Source organism: Tyto alba, unplaced genomic scaffold (genome assembly GCF_018691265.1).
Source record: "Tyto alba isolate M040663 unplaced genomic scaffold, T.alba_DEE_v4.0 Super-Scaffold_19, whole genome shotgun sequence".
Classification (NCBI taxonomy): Eukaryota; Metazoa; Chordata; class Aves; order Strigiformes; family Tytonidae; genus Tyto; species Tyto alba.
The window spans coordinates 8,203,665-8,219,467 of record NW_024881281.1 but is presented as its reverse complement, the minus strand read 5'-3'; the positions used below and the strand labels follow the sequence as shown (position 1 = coordinate 8,219,467).

At 46.3% G+C, this 15,803-nt stretch overlaps 1 protein-coding gene across 1 annotated transcript in view; it reads left to right on the top strand.

Annotated features, from left to right (window-relative positions):
* Window positions 1-442: 442 nt before the first annotated feature.
* The window catches only part of GALNT17 (polypeptide N-acetylgalactosaminyltransferase 17), a 223,823-nt gene continuing 208,462 nt past the window's right edge, over window positions 443-15,803 (top strand). The window contains exon 1 of the mRNA XM_032993700.2: window positions 443-1,363. Coding sequence (XP_032849591.1) covers window positions 1,126-1,363 — 238 coding nt within the window. The 5' untranslated portion in view covers window positions 443-1,125. The remainder of the gene's footprint in view (window positions 1,364-15,803) is intronic.

Here is a 15,803-nt window from a genome sequence, read left to right as displayed (position 1 = left end):
TGCTACCCTCCCGGGGGACGGAGTATTTGGGGAGACGTACAAAAGCAGGACGGTTTGCTTCAGCTGCGATTAAGCGCCTGTGTAGGGAAAGCCGCGTTTGCCCGTGGGAGGGTAAGGCGTTCTTCCTCCGGGAAAGCCGGGCAGCAAAGTTGGGGAAAGGCCCCCGCGGCAGCCTGGGGGGCGGCTGGGCTCGGACAGAGCGAACTTTGTGTGAAACCGCGCAGCGAAGGTGCGTTTCTGTGGCCATCCCCCCGCGGGGCAGCGCGCTTGTGCCCGCCCGGGCGGGCGTTACAGCCGCGGTCCCCCGCGGGGGTCCCCGCCGCCCACGCGGGTTTCGGCGGCTCTCGGCCCCGCCCCGCCGCGCCGCGCCCGGGCCTCCAGCCCGGGATTTCCCGGCAGCCGGGCCGCGGCGGGGCCGCTCTCCGCAGGCGCGGGCGGTGCGCGGAGCGGCGCTTGCCGCAGCCCGCCGGCTCTGCGCGCCCGCGGCGGATGGCGGGGCGGGGAGAGGCTCCGCCGCCCTGACTTTCCCTTCTGTCTCCCCCCCCTTCCCCGTGCGCCGAGAAGGGCGGGAGCTCCGCGCCCTCCCCCCCCCCCGCCGCGGTGCAGTGAGGCGGCGGCGGCTCCGGGCGGGGCGGGGCGGCGGCGGGGCATGCCCCGGCCGCGCAGCGCAGCAGCGGCTCCGCGCCCCCCCCCCCCCCCGGCGGAGGCAGGCGCGGCGGTGCCGCAGGGCTCTCCGGCCCCGCTGGGCTCCGCGGCCGCCCCGGAGCCGAGGCGCGGGCGCCCTGCGCGGGGTATGAAGTTGCGCCGGCGGCAGCGCGGAGCGGGGCGGGCGGCCCCGGCGGCGGCGGCGGCGGCGTCTCCTCTGCGGGGCCGTAGCCCCCGGCGGGCTCCGCCGCGCCTCGGCTGAGCGGTGCTCGTCCCTCGCCGGCGCCCCGCTGCCCTCCGCTCCCCGCCGCCGCGGCTCGGCGGGAGAGCCCGGGGCCGGGCTGGGGCGCGCAGCCCCCCGCGCAAGCCCTCCGCGGCGTGCGGCGGCGTGGGATGTGCGCGCAGCGGCGGGCGGCTGCCGGCCCGCTCCCCTAGCCCTGCCGGCAGCGCGGCGGCTGGCGGTGCCCCTCGGGAAGTTTGATGGCTTCTTTGAGGAGAGTCAAAGTCCTGCTGGTGTTAAACTTGATCGCGGTGGCTGGCTTCGTCCTGTTCCTGGCCAAGTGCAGACCCATCACGGCCAAGAGCGGCGACTCCTTCCATGACATCCATCCCAGGGCAGAAGTGGCCAACTTGACAGCCCACGGCATCAGCTCCATCCAGGATGCGGTGCTGAAGAGACTCTCCCTCCTAGAAGACATCGTCTACAGGCAGCTGAACGGTAAGAATAGTTCTCCTGCTCTTAATGCCTTTTGGGTACGGTCGCGGGTGGGTGAATCGAGGCAGAGAGCGGGCGCACGGCTCGCTTGAAGTTTGCGTGATAGAACCGCGCTGCTTCCTTCCTGTATTACCGTGCAACCGGAGTCTCAACGGACTGAATCAGTTTGGTATCTGATTTCCCGGTTCCGTTTGTGAGTAAAGCTCGGAGTATCTTCCACAGGATGGGAGGAAATCGCAGTAACGTAGCGCTGCTTTTCTGGTCTATAGTAGTGGTCAGTAAATCAGAGTGGCATGATTTCAGCGTGAAATGAAAGGGGTGTTCAGCGGGTGAATACAGGTTGGAGCAGCACGCTGTATGCTGATTGAGGGAATGGCTTTTACTACTATAGAGTTAGTTTCTTAGAAAGGAGTTTTAAAATGGCTAAAGTATGTTGCATCGTTTGAGTGTAGAAGGTCAGAAAGCAAAATACACTTTTTTTTAATAAGTTAAGCAAACTATTCAGTATTTCCTATGGCTCAGTGCTGACAGATGCTAATTAAAATCTCAAGTAATGCTTCTCTTTATAGCTTGGGGAAGGGATTTCTATTAAAATCTCACCAGGTTCAGTAGTTCTGAGATGTAGAAAGGGAGTTTTAAAGGAGCTGTGTGGGATAGAGAAACATGTTGTAAAGATGGGAGAAATCTAGGTGAGGTATCTAATTAAAACACTGACTGCAGAAGCTATTTTTTTTTTAAATTGTTCCCCACAGATTCACAACTGGGAATGCAGTTTCAATCAAGAGTCCTGTTTATTGCTTCCAATCTCTGTAGCTTTAACAACTGCAAGTTTTCATGTATCAGAATTAGCAGAGTTAGTGTTTTTGGCAATGCTGGTGTGATTCCCTCTCTGAGTTTTGAATATGAAGCTAACGCACGATTCTGTGCTGTGTTGAACCGAAAGCCGGTGTGTGCTGTGTCTCTGTACTGAAGCAGAGCTATTGCTGATGATCCTCCTGCACGGAGGATGTGAGGCAGGTGCAGGGATGCAGCGTGCCTTTCCTGGTGCGTATTAGTTGTCTCGATCAGTGTCTGTGCCTTGGGGAAGGCACTGTACAAATGGAGGGGTGCTCAGCTGGGTGGGAAACCATTCTCTGTATTGCTACTTTATGCATTTGCATGAAAAACCTGTCCTGTAGGGAAGTGCCTGGTGCCACAAGATGTTAAGGAGGCACTGTTGGGTGACAAACAAGGTGAAACAAAAGAAAAACAAGGAATAAGGTATAAAGCTGTATGTTATTTACAATCAAACTGTGAAACTGTCTGCTTCTGGATATTGCTAGGGCAGGAGTTTCCAGGAAGATTTAGGCGCTTACTTAAAAAGAGGTAATAGCTGCAGTTCAAGACAGGAGACCACATACTAAGACCTTGGTACTGGACAAGTAATCATGATGCCATCTAAAACCTCCCACAAATACGGAGGGAGAGCTGAAATTATAAGTTAATACCCTTCTTGCATGGAGATTAATATGGGACTCCCTGTGCCGATGGGCTCTGGGGCTGCTTTTGGAGCTCAGTGGTGCTTGTAAACGGGAGCTGTGAGCGTGAGGGTGGCTCTGAATGTGCTGTCTCGTCTGTAGGCTGCTGTGGGCACTTGGAGTACATTTACGGTGTAGTACAGGAATCTGCTTAGTGCTGAAGAGCGGCCATGCACTTAAAGACCAGGGGAGGTGGAGAGGTAATAGATATGTTGCCCATATCACAGACGTTTTCTTAGGGCAGGCAGAAAGCTCTGCACATAAATGTGACATCTTGTCTGGCCTCTGCACAGCAGGGTGATTTATAGCAACAATGATGAGTCTGGCTGAAAAGTAGCTCTGGCATAGTGGTTACATAACTTTGGGTCAAGGATATATCTGGTACATGTGGTTTTTAGAAAAGTGTAATGTGCTCTGTCAGTGTGTTGCGCTTCAGTAAGATGAGGGTTTAGAGTAAGATGTGGTGGCTGAGGTGAACCCTCATCACCACTCACCGGCACTAAAAGGAAACAGCCAAGTGTGCTGGGACAGTCCATAGGACTGAGGATGCAGAGGGAGCTGGACTGGCTCCCACACCAAGAGCCTTCTGTGGCCAAATCAGCATTCATTCTGGGCACTTGAAGAATGCCTGAAGCTGAAATCCCAGTGTCCGCTTGAAGTACACAAATACGAGCTCACTTTGGATTTTTTTATTTGCTTTTAGGATAGGGAAGTTGCGTGTCGGTGAGAAGTGCCTAACAAAACCTACCGTACGCTCTTAGACAAGCTCCCTGCAAAATGCGTCCACTGAGAGAATGGTTTCTGTTGTGTAAGGTCGTGTTTTGTTTTAAAGTTGACCTGCAGTTTAACACGTACAAAACGTTATAGTATCCTCTAGTGTATCATGTGGAAAGCCTGCACCTTGGAGAGCATGGGGAAGCACCTGCCCAAAGAGACAAGATAAAACACAGTTTGGGTGCAATCAGCTATGGATTTTTTCTGCGTTATAGGACTTGGCTGGATTTCAGTGGGAGTTGAAGTCATCTTCAAAAAACTGCGTCTCTTAAAAAGCTCCATTCTGTAAAGATCAAATGAGCAATCTACCATTGCTGTGTTTTTTGCTTTTGAGTCATGTAGTGTAAAGCATATTGGAAATAGCAGCTCTATGTGGTACAGCAACCCTCATTTTTTTATGTATGTATATTTATTTATTTCTGTAAATGTTGGCCATGAAAACAAGTCAAACAATGCTACCTTGGGTCTGGTAAGAGAACGATTTCATGCAGTCATTCCTTTTGAATGACATTCCCCTGCAGTGCCATCCTGGAAATAACACCAGCTCCCTCTTATTCCTCTCTGTGCAAGAAGAGCTGTCCCAAACGTGGCCCGAGCTACCTCCTACAATGGCTCCTCCCTTTCCAGGTGATGCACCTTGCTGGTCTTGTTTTTTCCAGCCACTGTTAGCTGAGGTTGCAGCTGCACAAAGCTACGTCATGTCAGCTGTGGGACTCTGGTTTCAGACGGTGGTTGAAAGAGCACCTTGCGAGTGCTGAACGGGATGAGGGAGTCATCAGAGTAGACGGTGGCCTTGCTTAGTTTTCTCCTTGTTGTAATTCATAAAGTATCTGTGAGAAGACTTGAGTTTGTCCAGATTTGTCTATTCGATCTTCTTTTGGCCTAAGACTTGTTTAGAACTGTATGTGTGCTTTGTTCTTTCTGAAAGTTTATTGTTACTCCTTAGTTCCTTGCACAAGTCTTGTGGGTTTTACTCTTTGCTTTTCAGTTCCTTTTTTGCTGGTCTCTAATTGGATGGCTCCTGTGGTTGCAAAAAAAGTACGAGGGTGCCCTTTGAAATGGAGGCTTTTGTACGTGCATGCAGTTATCTGAGAATTCAGAGGACTTTTAATTTCTGTAGTCACTTTTATGGATGGCATTTTCTTGTTCAGCAGATGTTTAGAGAAAACTAATGAAGGTTGAGAAGGAACATGTGCATTTTACTTTGGGTATTAACTACAACTTGTCTTTTTGATCCAAACCTAATTTTTGAGTCCTGACATTTACATAAGCAAAATTGTGCTCCAGATTATCTCCAACTTTTATAGCGATTCACACAAATGAAATTTTCCATTCTATATTGACAAAGAGAGGGTTTCTGTGCTTACATGACAAACTAGTTAGCTTTTGCGATAACCGTGGGCTTTCTGCAGAGTGCTGGCCAGACTCTTCAGTTTACCTAATGCTGTTCCTCTGGGGCTAATGTACAAACCCATTAATGACCATGAGGAATTTGAGAAATTGTGCATTTATAGGATCCTGAGACCTGGTGGGCCAACTTTTTAACATCAAAATGGCATTATAGGATGAGCAATATGACTCGAGGAAAGCTGCAGTTTGTGTCCTGAAACAGTGTACGAAGGTACTGCTCACCATGAGACTCCTCTCAGTGGGGATGGGTCTTGTGTCTATTGCATAGTGAGAAGCTGCTCATCTCCTACGAGCAGTGGCCTCGGGGGAATTACCCAGGCAGCTTTTGTCTGGCTGTGTCTCTTCCTCCTTGAGCTCTTGCATTATGTTCCCCCACCTCCCTTTGCCCCCTTGAAGGTGTGCCTGATCCCACCCTGGGTGTGGGAAAGGAAAATGTTCCTGGCAGCGCAGTGTGCATTCACCCTCCTCCTCAGGGGGAGAGAGGACAAGGCTGGTGCATGTCCTTGGCCGTGCCTGCCTTAGCTTGGGGAAGTGTTGAGGAGTTATCTGCTGCTGAGGCACCGAGAGGCTGGTGGGATGGGTAGGGTCCATAAGCAGGTTTTCTTACATGTGCAGAGTGCTGGGGCTGCACCAGTGTGGAGTATTCATCCCAGGTAGGAGGAAGTAGCCTGGATCTGATTTTGTGTGTTGGTTTTTGTCCCTATCTTTCTGAGCGTGATCGTGCCCAAAAGCAGGCAATCTCTTCTAAACTCTGTTCGCCAGAAGCTCTTGAAGTCAATAAATGAATAGTTTAGTCATTAAATAGTCATTAAATAGTTCTGCCAGTTTGAAGTGCAGGAGGAAGAGCACTCCAAATAAACGCTTGGTTTACATGTGGGGAAGCCATCATCTATATTTACCATAGCTGAGCATTTGTAAGAAATACAAGCAGATGGGTTCTGCTGGCCACTGGTGATCTAAGGAACCTTCCACCCAGCTACCTCCGGCGCTGCTGGGGCAAGCATCTGCCTGTCTACTTGTGCGTGTTCAGCAAAGGTCTGCATCTTGGATTAAAGTCTCCACGGAGCAAAAAGGCTATAAACTCCCTCTCTGGTGCTTTTTGGTTGATACACACCAACAGACGAATCTAATAAGTGCTTAGCTGCCTGGAAGCCAATGAGGCAGGAATGATGGGTCGTCTGAGTAGTGTGAGAAAAGAGGTATAAAAATTCTTTAAGCTAAATATTAGTAAGACAGAAAACACTGTGAAAAGGCACTGCTGACTCACGCTAGGCTTTTCTTTCAGATTTTATTTTGTAAACTCACAACAGATTATGTATAAGATCAGGGAGAATAAAAGCTAGTAGCGAATTGTTGTGAGCGAGAGGCCAGAGATGAAGAACCGCTGAAGCTGGCCAGAAGGTGGGTGAGCAGAGAGGGTTCTTCCCTTCGTGCTAAAGAATTGCACAGAGAGTAAACTGCTGCTTTACCAAATGTTAAGAGTTGAAGAGGAACTTTGAATTCCTTGGTGGTTAAATAAGCCTATGTTCATTTTTTAAACAAGCGTGCATCTTGGAAATACTTGCTCGCACATGGAATTATTTGCACATGCTGAGATATGAACAAGTGCATGCCAGCAGCCTTCCTGCATACAGATTGTGCTCTCGTCTGCTTATCCAGTTAGGAAATTAACTTTGTGAGGGTTGCATATGGACATTGAGACTGATGCAGAAACACAGCCTTTTGCACGGTCTTCCTATCCCCCTTGTAAAGTGTCACTTAATTAACTTAAAACACTTTAGAGATATGTGGATTTACTACCCATAAGGATAAGATAATGCTTATCTTTTATAACACTTATCATCCTCAAAGTACATTACAAACTTAGCTAACTACTGAGTATAAAAATTATATATGTAAATAAGGCAGATTAAAAGTGGTTCTATCAGCCATTTAGTAGTATGTAATAGCGCTACACCCACAGACTAGTAATATTAAGATTTTAACAAGGAGGTATTGTATTAACTAAAATGCTAAGAAATTCTCAGATTAAGATAAACAACTAAATGTAAATAATTGAGAGTAGGGAAATACTATTTGTTGGCAGAAGGGCCTGAACTTTAATCACGTTAATGAAATAAAATAGCTCTTTATACAAGCACAGCCTCACTGGGTGAAATCCTTTGATGTAAGAAATGATGATGTGGAGATGAAGTGATATGCTGTGGGGATGTGACTGCTGTATTGACTGATCCACACAGGATCTGAGATGCTGTTTCTTTGTCTACCCCCCTGCCATGATGTTTCTGAAGTAGAAATTAACTGTATTATTTTGTGTAGCTTGATATAGCTACTTGATAAAAATAGAAGCTTTAATATTTATTATATACCTAGCAGATTCTGTTGCCATATTCCCCATTAGGAATAATGCCAATTATCCAGGTTTAGTACATGCTTCTAGAAGTTCTCAACCTAAACTTACTAGCTGTAGGAGAGTGGTCTGCATAGGCTCGAGACACCTGAGAGCTGCTGTCTGTAAATTATTCTTATCAGATTCATGGAAATTGGGTCTGATACAGATCAAAGGATGAATAAAATAAATACTTCCTTGAGAAATAGTAGAGTTAAACGATGAGGCTTCAGACAGTCATTTAGGAAGCATCTGGAAGCTTAGACGTTAACGTGACATTTAGTTTACAACCCGGCTGACTAGGAACTGATAGATAATTTTTGTTTTCGATAGTTGTTTGGCATAATCATACGAATATTCACTGTCATTGGCAATGAATGAGTAATAAGCCACTAACACATTTATCATGCAGAGACAACACAGGATTCATGAGATGCAACAGCAATGACTAGAAAATAGTGACAACATTGGTATTTTATTCTTACATATTAATTCAGGTCTGCCTGAATGGAGAAACAGAACCTTACCTCAATGTTAAAATTTACAAAGGTATGTTAGATTTATGCTGCCAAATGAGTTAGTTAGCTTTTAAGAATACAAAAAAAAAGAGTTCTGTAATTATGTGAATTACAGTATTCTTCTCAAGCCTCAGTCTGGATCAGTGGTGTAGTATTGTGTCTCCAGTAAGAGACATTTGGAATTGGATGCATTTGGCAAAACGTGGGCATGTAGTGACATTTCAGTGCCCGAAGGCATCCTGCCTGGCTTCCAGCTGCCGCTCCAGAAGGGCACGACTCAGCTGCCGGCGGAGTGTCGCATCTGCTGGGCTCGCACAGCGTCTTGGATACCTTGCGGCCTTTCGGATGGCCGCAGGCACTGCTGAGACAACAGAGTCCCGTGCTTGCCATCCTGGAGATCTTCAGCTTTGATCAGGGAGGACAGACAGACGAAGTTGGCTTTAGGCATATGTTGTGAGTGCACTTGGATTTTGGGGAGTTGTTCTGGTCTACTCTGAGCCACCATCTTCCCACATTCTCACCTGGTAGATAGCGCATGCATTTCTAACAAGAAAATGCTGTATACAGCCTGGGAGCAAATCTATCTGTTAATAAGGCATAACACAAAAGAAAATAGAAATGAGTCTTCTCAGGTAATTAAAAAGGTTTTACTCGTTTTGTGATTTATGCCACCAATCTTTATCTAAAATTAAACAATCTGGTCCAGATGTTACGGCGGGCTGGCAGGCTGCCATTTCCCAGCTCCGACAGAGACGCCTGGATCCTGGGGTAGGTGAGGACATTCTGCATACTGAAATATTAAACTTACAAGGGAGAGTTTTTTATGGTAAGATGTCCTTATCGAAGTCTACGAGAGGCTGTTCAAACTGAATACATATAATATTGACCCTACTGTGAGTCAACAGCAGTGATTCAACTTCAGTAATGTATCCTAGTGGTACAATATTATTTTTTCTAAACAGTTTTGGGAGTACTAGCAACTGCATTTTTTAGCCCCCGATCCCCATGGTCAAATTTCTTCAAGAAATTGTCGAATGCTTTACATTTTACTGCTACAAGCGTAGCTAGTTCTGCCTATAAATCTAATAGCTATCGACCCACATTCTGACATTCACTGATGGTTATCTAAAAATAATGCAGTAATGATGCAACGAGAGCCCTATGTAAAACATGATGTGCAAGGAGAGCACTATGCTGAGCCTCGCTCTGCTCTCACTGAGCAATGACACACCGTGCTTCTGACGCAATCTTAGGGCTTCGATGATTGTGTTGGTGAGGAGATGCAAAGTTATCTGAAAAAGAAAGGCAATTCCCTAAAACCAAGAGTGAGTTGGATAAAAATCACATCTTGCCTTTTCCTTTCTAATGGGATAGAATCCTTTCCTGATGATCTGCGCTCGCATGCCTCTTGCCGTGTAATGAGTGCCGGTTCCTATGATACTGCCCTCCCAGGGATTCGCTCCCTGTGATTCACTCTGATACCCGATACCCACAGACGGCGATGCTGAAGGCTATCTGCCACATTGCAGCACTCGTTCAGTCTTGGAACAGGAAATACCTACAGCTTCACAGGATCTGTAATATGGGAATAACGTGATAACTCTTGGTAAGTGGAGTTTTTTAGAAATAGGGATCTTCCTAGGTTGTCCAACCTAGGCTGTTGTGTAAGAGCACCACTCTTCCCGCTGTTAAGGAAAATGAAAGATCTCTTAAAAGCTGGGGCTGTGTTGTACATAGTAAATCACTACTTACTGCACAGCTGGCATGCCTTGTTGCACCTGATTACTTAATTTTAGCACAGTAAAACCAACTGTGCGATGTGTCAGCATTTGATGCCGAGGAAGGGAAGGGAATCCTTGGTCCCTCTTCCCTTTAGTACCCTCAACTTATGTGCAAGTGGAAATGTTCTGTGTTCCTTCTCGTAGCTTGATGTGCGATTGCCCCAGCGCTAGCACTTCTCTGGGGTCTGGTAGGCAAAGCCTCTGGGTGGAAAGGCAGAAGAGCTGGGCTCTGGGCTCTGCTGTGTGCTGCCTTTGGGCCCTTGATCATCCTTAGTCTCCCTGAATCCATTCCCCAACACCTGAAGAAGATACAGGATTTTCTTTTCTCCCATCTCCTCTAACAGGAGGGCCTGCTCTGTGTCTGTGGGCAGTGGTAATCCAAATTGGTTTTCCTTGGTGTGTCTGAGTGCTGCTGAGGTAAAGAAAGCAGAAAACCATGACAAGAGAAAAGTCAACAGTGGATTAACAGACACCAGCAGTGCCTCAGCGGAGTTATTTTGGGTGTTTCCTCAAACTGCAGAGAGCATGAGAGGGTCAAGAAAGGTTGCTTACCTGACAGTCATCAGAATTTGTTTAACCTTTGTTTTAATCTTCATTTGCTCATGTAGTATTTTGGGCAGTGTAATGGCCCGCCATGGTTGTGCATGTTCTCAGACCATAAAGGTGAAGCGAGAAGGTTAATTTTAAAATGAAACAATTAGAATTTCTTTCTGGGTCTTTGCCTACATTACACTTTAAATTAAATCCTGAGAGCACTCATGTTTGTGCCAAATTACTACAAATTCTTCCAAAACAATTGCTTGATCATACTCTAAAAACACAAAGCAAAGGAGAAAAAAAAAAAAGGAAAAAAGTGAAAAGCCATTTAATTATATTATAAAGCTTGCTTATATTCCATTATTGGGTTTAAAATAATTTTTGTTGACCTTTGTGTGTTTTTTTAGTGCGTGCCACAGTGAAGTATGCTGGAACACTGAATGCTTTGAATACGTTGGAACGTAAAAACCCTATTCTGCTAGATTTTATTTCAGTTTTTCATATTTGTACTGACAAGACAATAATAGTAGTAACCATTACACTTGTCTAAACATGTAGGCAAGGCTGGGGCCATGTAGTGCTTTGGCCTTTGCTAAGTGTAGACCAAACACCATAAGGTGGAATTTCAGTTTGCTTGAAGTTGTTATTCACGTAATCAGGAGGGACTGGAGTCACCATTAAGGGCACAGTTTTTTCCCTCCAACGTTTTGTGTGATGCTGGGCAAGTCACGTAAAATAATACTAGAAACAAATATACAAGTTAGAGATTCAACTTTGGTTATGTTTTACTGAATGAATGTCTCAAGGACAGAAAGAGGTGAAGGGTTTGTATGTGGGAAATGATATGAGAACAAAGAAGTTGCAGAGTGTTTTGGTGGTTTGAAGATACTTCAAACTGGCATCAAAGAGATAGGAACAGAAAAAGAAAGAAATGATTGATGTTTGACTCCCTTCTGATTCCTTACCGTAACAAACAACTGGAATGTAGCCTTAATTAAGTGATTATCACTCACTTATATTATGACCCTGCCCAGTGGCCCTGGCTGGTTCACATCCTATATATTTGGTGCTATAAACCAGTGAGAAATGGGCCATTCCCAAACTGCTTATCATTTAACGAGATAAATCATGCAACAGAATGAGGCAGAAGATGGGGGGAGAATTAGACCTAATGTTGTGTTAATTCCCTGTGGCTTTTGGATTTAAAATTCATGTTGGTTTAAATCTATATTAATTATATGTCGACTAGGTTGAAGGGACGATGTGTAAGAAAATAATAAGAGCAGCAAGATGTCTAAGTGAAGCTGGAGGGTGGGAAGACTGCAGTAACAGTGAGAGCAGAAGGCAGGGGTGAGGTTTCATCCAGGAGCAAAGTGCTGAGCCAGGTCATGCAGCTGAAGGGTCTCTGGGCTTTGCGGGGTGGGGAGAGGGCAGGCAGCAGCTCCTGCCTCTGTACTTCCTCAGGCTTTGTGCCTCCAGCAGCTTTACTTAACCCCGTGAGTTATGGGGGACAGCTTCAGCATTTGGTTCAACAGTAGGAAAATATCCACTGTGCACCAGTTCACAAAGGGACGTGCAGTGGGACCCTGGCTGTGGGAAGGTGGGGGAACCAGAAGTCTCAATTTGGAGGAGCAGATGCTGGTGGTGGGGCAGGTGCTCGGATTTGATTGACTGTTGTGCTGGGTTTATGTGTGTGGCGGGATTTTTGATATTGGGGGCGGGGGGGCTACAGCAGTGGCCTCTGTGAGAAGCTCCTTAAGCTCCCCTGGCTCCAGGGTGAACCCGCCGCTGGCCAGGGCTGAGCCGATTAGCAACGGTGGCTGCACGTCTGTGATAACGTGTTGAAGAAGGGAACCTGGGAGCAGGAGTTGGAGTTGTGAGGGAGACACCTCTGCAAACACCGAGGTCAGTGGGAGAACAGAGACCACTCTACAGGATACATCCCATGGTGAGAGGGCAGGGCCACTCCCCTGCAGCCCATGTAGGTCACCGGTGGAGCAGATGCCGACCTGCAGCCTGTGGAGGAGCCCGCACCTGGGCAGGCGGCTGTGCTCCAAGGAGGCCGAGACTCTGTGGGAAGGAGCCCCCACTCTTGTAGTTCAGGGCTGCAACATGTGGCGGGGACCCATGATGGAGCAACTCGGGGGTGGGGTTTGTGGCCTGAGGGAAGGGCCCATGCTGGAGCAGTTTGTGAAGAGCTGCAGCCCGTGGCAAGGACTCATGTTGAAGAAAGTTCATGGAGGACTGTCTCCTGTGGGAGGGACCCTACGCTGGAGCAGGGGGAGAGTGTGAGGAGCCCTTCCCTTGAAGAGGAAGGAGCGGCAGAGACAGTGGGTGATGAACTGACTGAAACCCCCATTCCTGTCCCCCTGCACCACTCGAGGGTAAGCTGTAGAGAATTTGGGAGTAAAGCTGAGTCTGGGAAGAAAGGAGGGGTGTGGGGAAAGTGTTTTTAAGATGTGATTGTATTTCTCACTGTCCTATTCAGATTGTTAAATTAAGTCTTGGTGTGGTGGTAGTGTTTAAAGTAAATTATTGTTCGTTTTGTTTCCCCTACCGATTCAGTTTCTTTGCTCGTGACCATAATGGGGGAGTCAGTCCTCCCTGTCCTTATTTTGATTCCCGAGCCTTTTGCTTTCTTGTCCCCTTCCCATTCCTGAGGGGGAAAGGGTGAACGAGCGGCTGCATGGTGCTCAGTTGCATATGCAATGTCCAGAGGGACAGAGCTGGTTTTTAAGGTCTGTGGGTGATGGTCAGACACAAAACTGCAGTGTCTGGAGAAACAAATTAATAGTTAACCTAATAGGCTGGCGATAGGTGAGCTGCTTTCTCCAACGTGAAGGGGGATGGTTCAGATGTGTTACTGTGTGATTAGTGCTTGGGGTCTGAAGGGACAGTATGACAGCTGGATCATGCAGATGATTTATGGGCATGCAGACAGCTTTCATTTAGAAATCTGCCCCTGCCAGGAGTGTCTAAAGGTAGTTACTGGCTTTTACAATGTCTTACATGGAAGGTGCTACTGGGGTCAAGTCATATTGACTTCGGTTGTATTTGGATCAAGCACTGAATCAATAAGTGACTTTCTGGCGGAGTTTTAATAGCTGTTCTGCACAGGCATAAAAGGGGTTAGACAGTAAAATGAGATTTTACAGTTTTATCAGTCTTTTCTCAGGAAGTTGCTCAACTTCCAAATACTAATTAATGCTATGTTCCTTCCACAAACTTTCCTCCCTACTGATGCTGCTTGTTTGATCCTGTAAAACAGGATCAGACCTTGCAAATTAGAACCGACTGCCAGGCTACTGTGAGGAAAGAGGCAATGAATGGAAAGGAGTAAAACTTTGTCATCACATCCCAATTTATGTTCTTTTGTGCAGCTGTTTGGAAAACCCTGGAATTTCCTTGAATGTCCAGCTCTGATTATAATTACTGGAACTGCATATCCAGAAATACCCAGCTTCAATTACAATTACTGGAGTTGGATGTTCAGAGAAGGTAATTTCTTCTAAAGCTGCAGACCCAAGTGTAGACACCTCTGGTAGCATCTTATTCTGAGGCTGACCAGCCTTTTCCATCATGAGAAGCTGCTTTAATTTGTTTATAATTTTTCCTGTTAGGCTGAAATGGTCAGATACTGTCAAGGTCATGTTCGTCTTGAATTCCAGCAAACTGTTCCAGATGTTTTTGGAAATGATGTATGAGAAAAACATGTAATGTTGTTCCCATGGAGGGACAAAAGCTGATACAAAGGGAAAAGGAGTGGTGGGGCTGAACTGACAGCTCCAAATAAATGGGGCTGAGAAACCAGAGGAGTAGGGAAAGCGGGGAGAGGAGGAGGCTGACAGGGGTGGGCAACGTGGGAATCGGTGGGGAGAGGGGGCATGGAACAAGGTGTCCAGGCAGGGAGTGGGGGGTCCTGGGGGCATCTCTGTTTTGCTAGAGGAGTGTTTGAGTTGCTCAGTGGTTTTGTTACAAGTAGTGGAAAAGCAGCTGCCTGCAAAAAAGGGGTTATTTTCAACTTGGTATTTTGTATAAATGAAGTATAACTAAAAAGATAGGTTACTTCCAGAAACCTTGATGCCAAATGTGGTTCTTGGGTATTTTTGCTGGTTCGATGATTAAAGTGTTAGCCTTGTAGAGCATTCAGAAGATGTGTGGGTATAAAGCCAGGGCAGGTATTATTAGCTGTGTAAAGCAAAAGAATACAGTCACTGTGGAAAAATTACAGGTTTTGTGCTGAAGCAGATATTTAACCTTTGTTTTTACAACTTCAGAAATGAAGCAGTTTGTTTCTTAATGTAGGCTTAATGCTCAAAGTGTATGCTGACTGGATTTTCACATCTGAATGTATGAAATGCTGGGCTATTAAAATCTGTTTTAACGATCTCTTTTCCCATAACTCCTAATATTTGCCATTTACTAATTATGATGTGCCTAAGTAGTTCTCATTTGTAGTAGGTATTTTAAATGCTGCAGCTGTCCTAGTTTCAAGCTAACTGCTGGTGACTTTATGTCCTAGAATGGAGTAGTATTGGTGATTTTTGCAGGTTGGCATTAAGTGCTTGCCTCATACAGTTCTTCGTTAGGAGGTTTTTGATATACAAGTCCCCAGTGGAAGCAGAAATAGTTAGATTTGGCAGAGAAGCAGCAGTGCTGGAGAACACATATACTTTCAGTGAGAATTGGTTTGTGACATAAACTCATGCCAAGTTGGCGAGGGCATACCCAGGGATGGTTGGTGTGGAGCACTTTTTGAGTTGGGAGTTCCTGCTCCGTTTGTCTTTTTTTTTTTTTTTTTTTTTTTTTTTTAATCCTTAGGGTTTTCCAACAAATTTATAATAGGGGAAATGTGGCTGTTTGAAAGGTAGCAGCCTGGGCAGCAGCTTTGCAAGATTCCCAAGCGGCTTGTGGGGAAGAAAAAGGCAGTGTTTGTTTGATGGCCCATTTTGCTGCTGCAAGGGCCAGTGTGATAGGGCCATGTGAACTAGTTTAAGGCCCTACAGATGTTATGAGGCCATTGAGCTTACAGTCTGATGGACCTCCCTGCAAAACCAGAGAGCTGAGAATGCAAGAAAAGTGATAATATAAAAGAAGAACTTGTAAAATGTAAGTTAGGAAGCGAGGGCTGTACTCGAAGGAAAAAGGGAAGTATGCAACTCCGAACAATTTAGATGCTCTGCAAGCAAGGAAAGCCTGTTAGCTCAGTTATCTGTCCTTACATTTCATTTTAGCATGAATTTTACCTGTTGGGTTATTATTTCTTTTCTCTTAATCCCATTTCTCAATCAACTTTACCAGAGGCAACTCCAGCTGTGACTTGACAGCTGCTACTGTCTTCTCCAGCATGTGCTGCCAAAAATCCCAGTCGATTCTAGGGCATAAGACACAGTGCTGTCTATTTTCTGTATTTCTTCCTACTGTAAAACTATACATATTAATAATGCTCTTTCCAAATTCAGAAGCCTCCAGGCCTATTGCTATGATGTTTTTTTAAACCTCGGTTTTTGGCTGGTA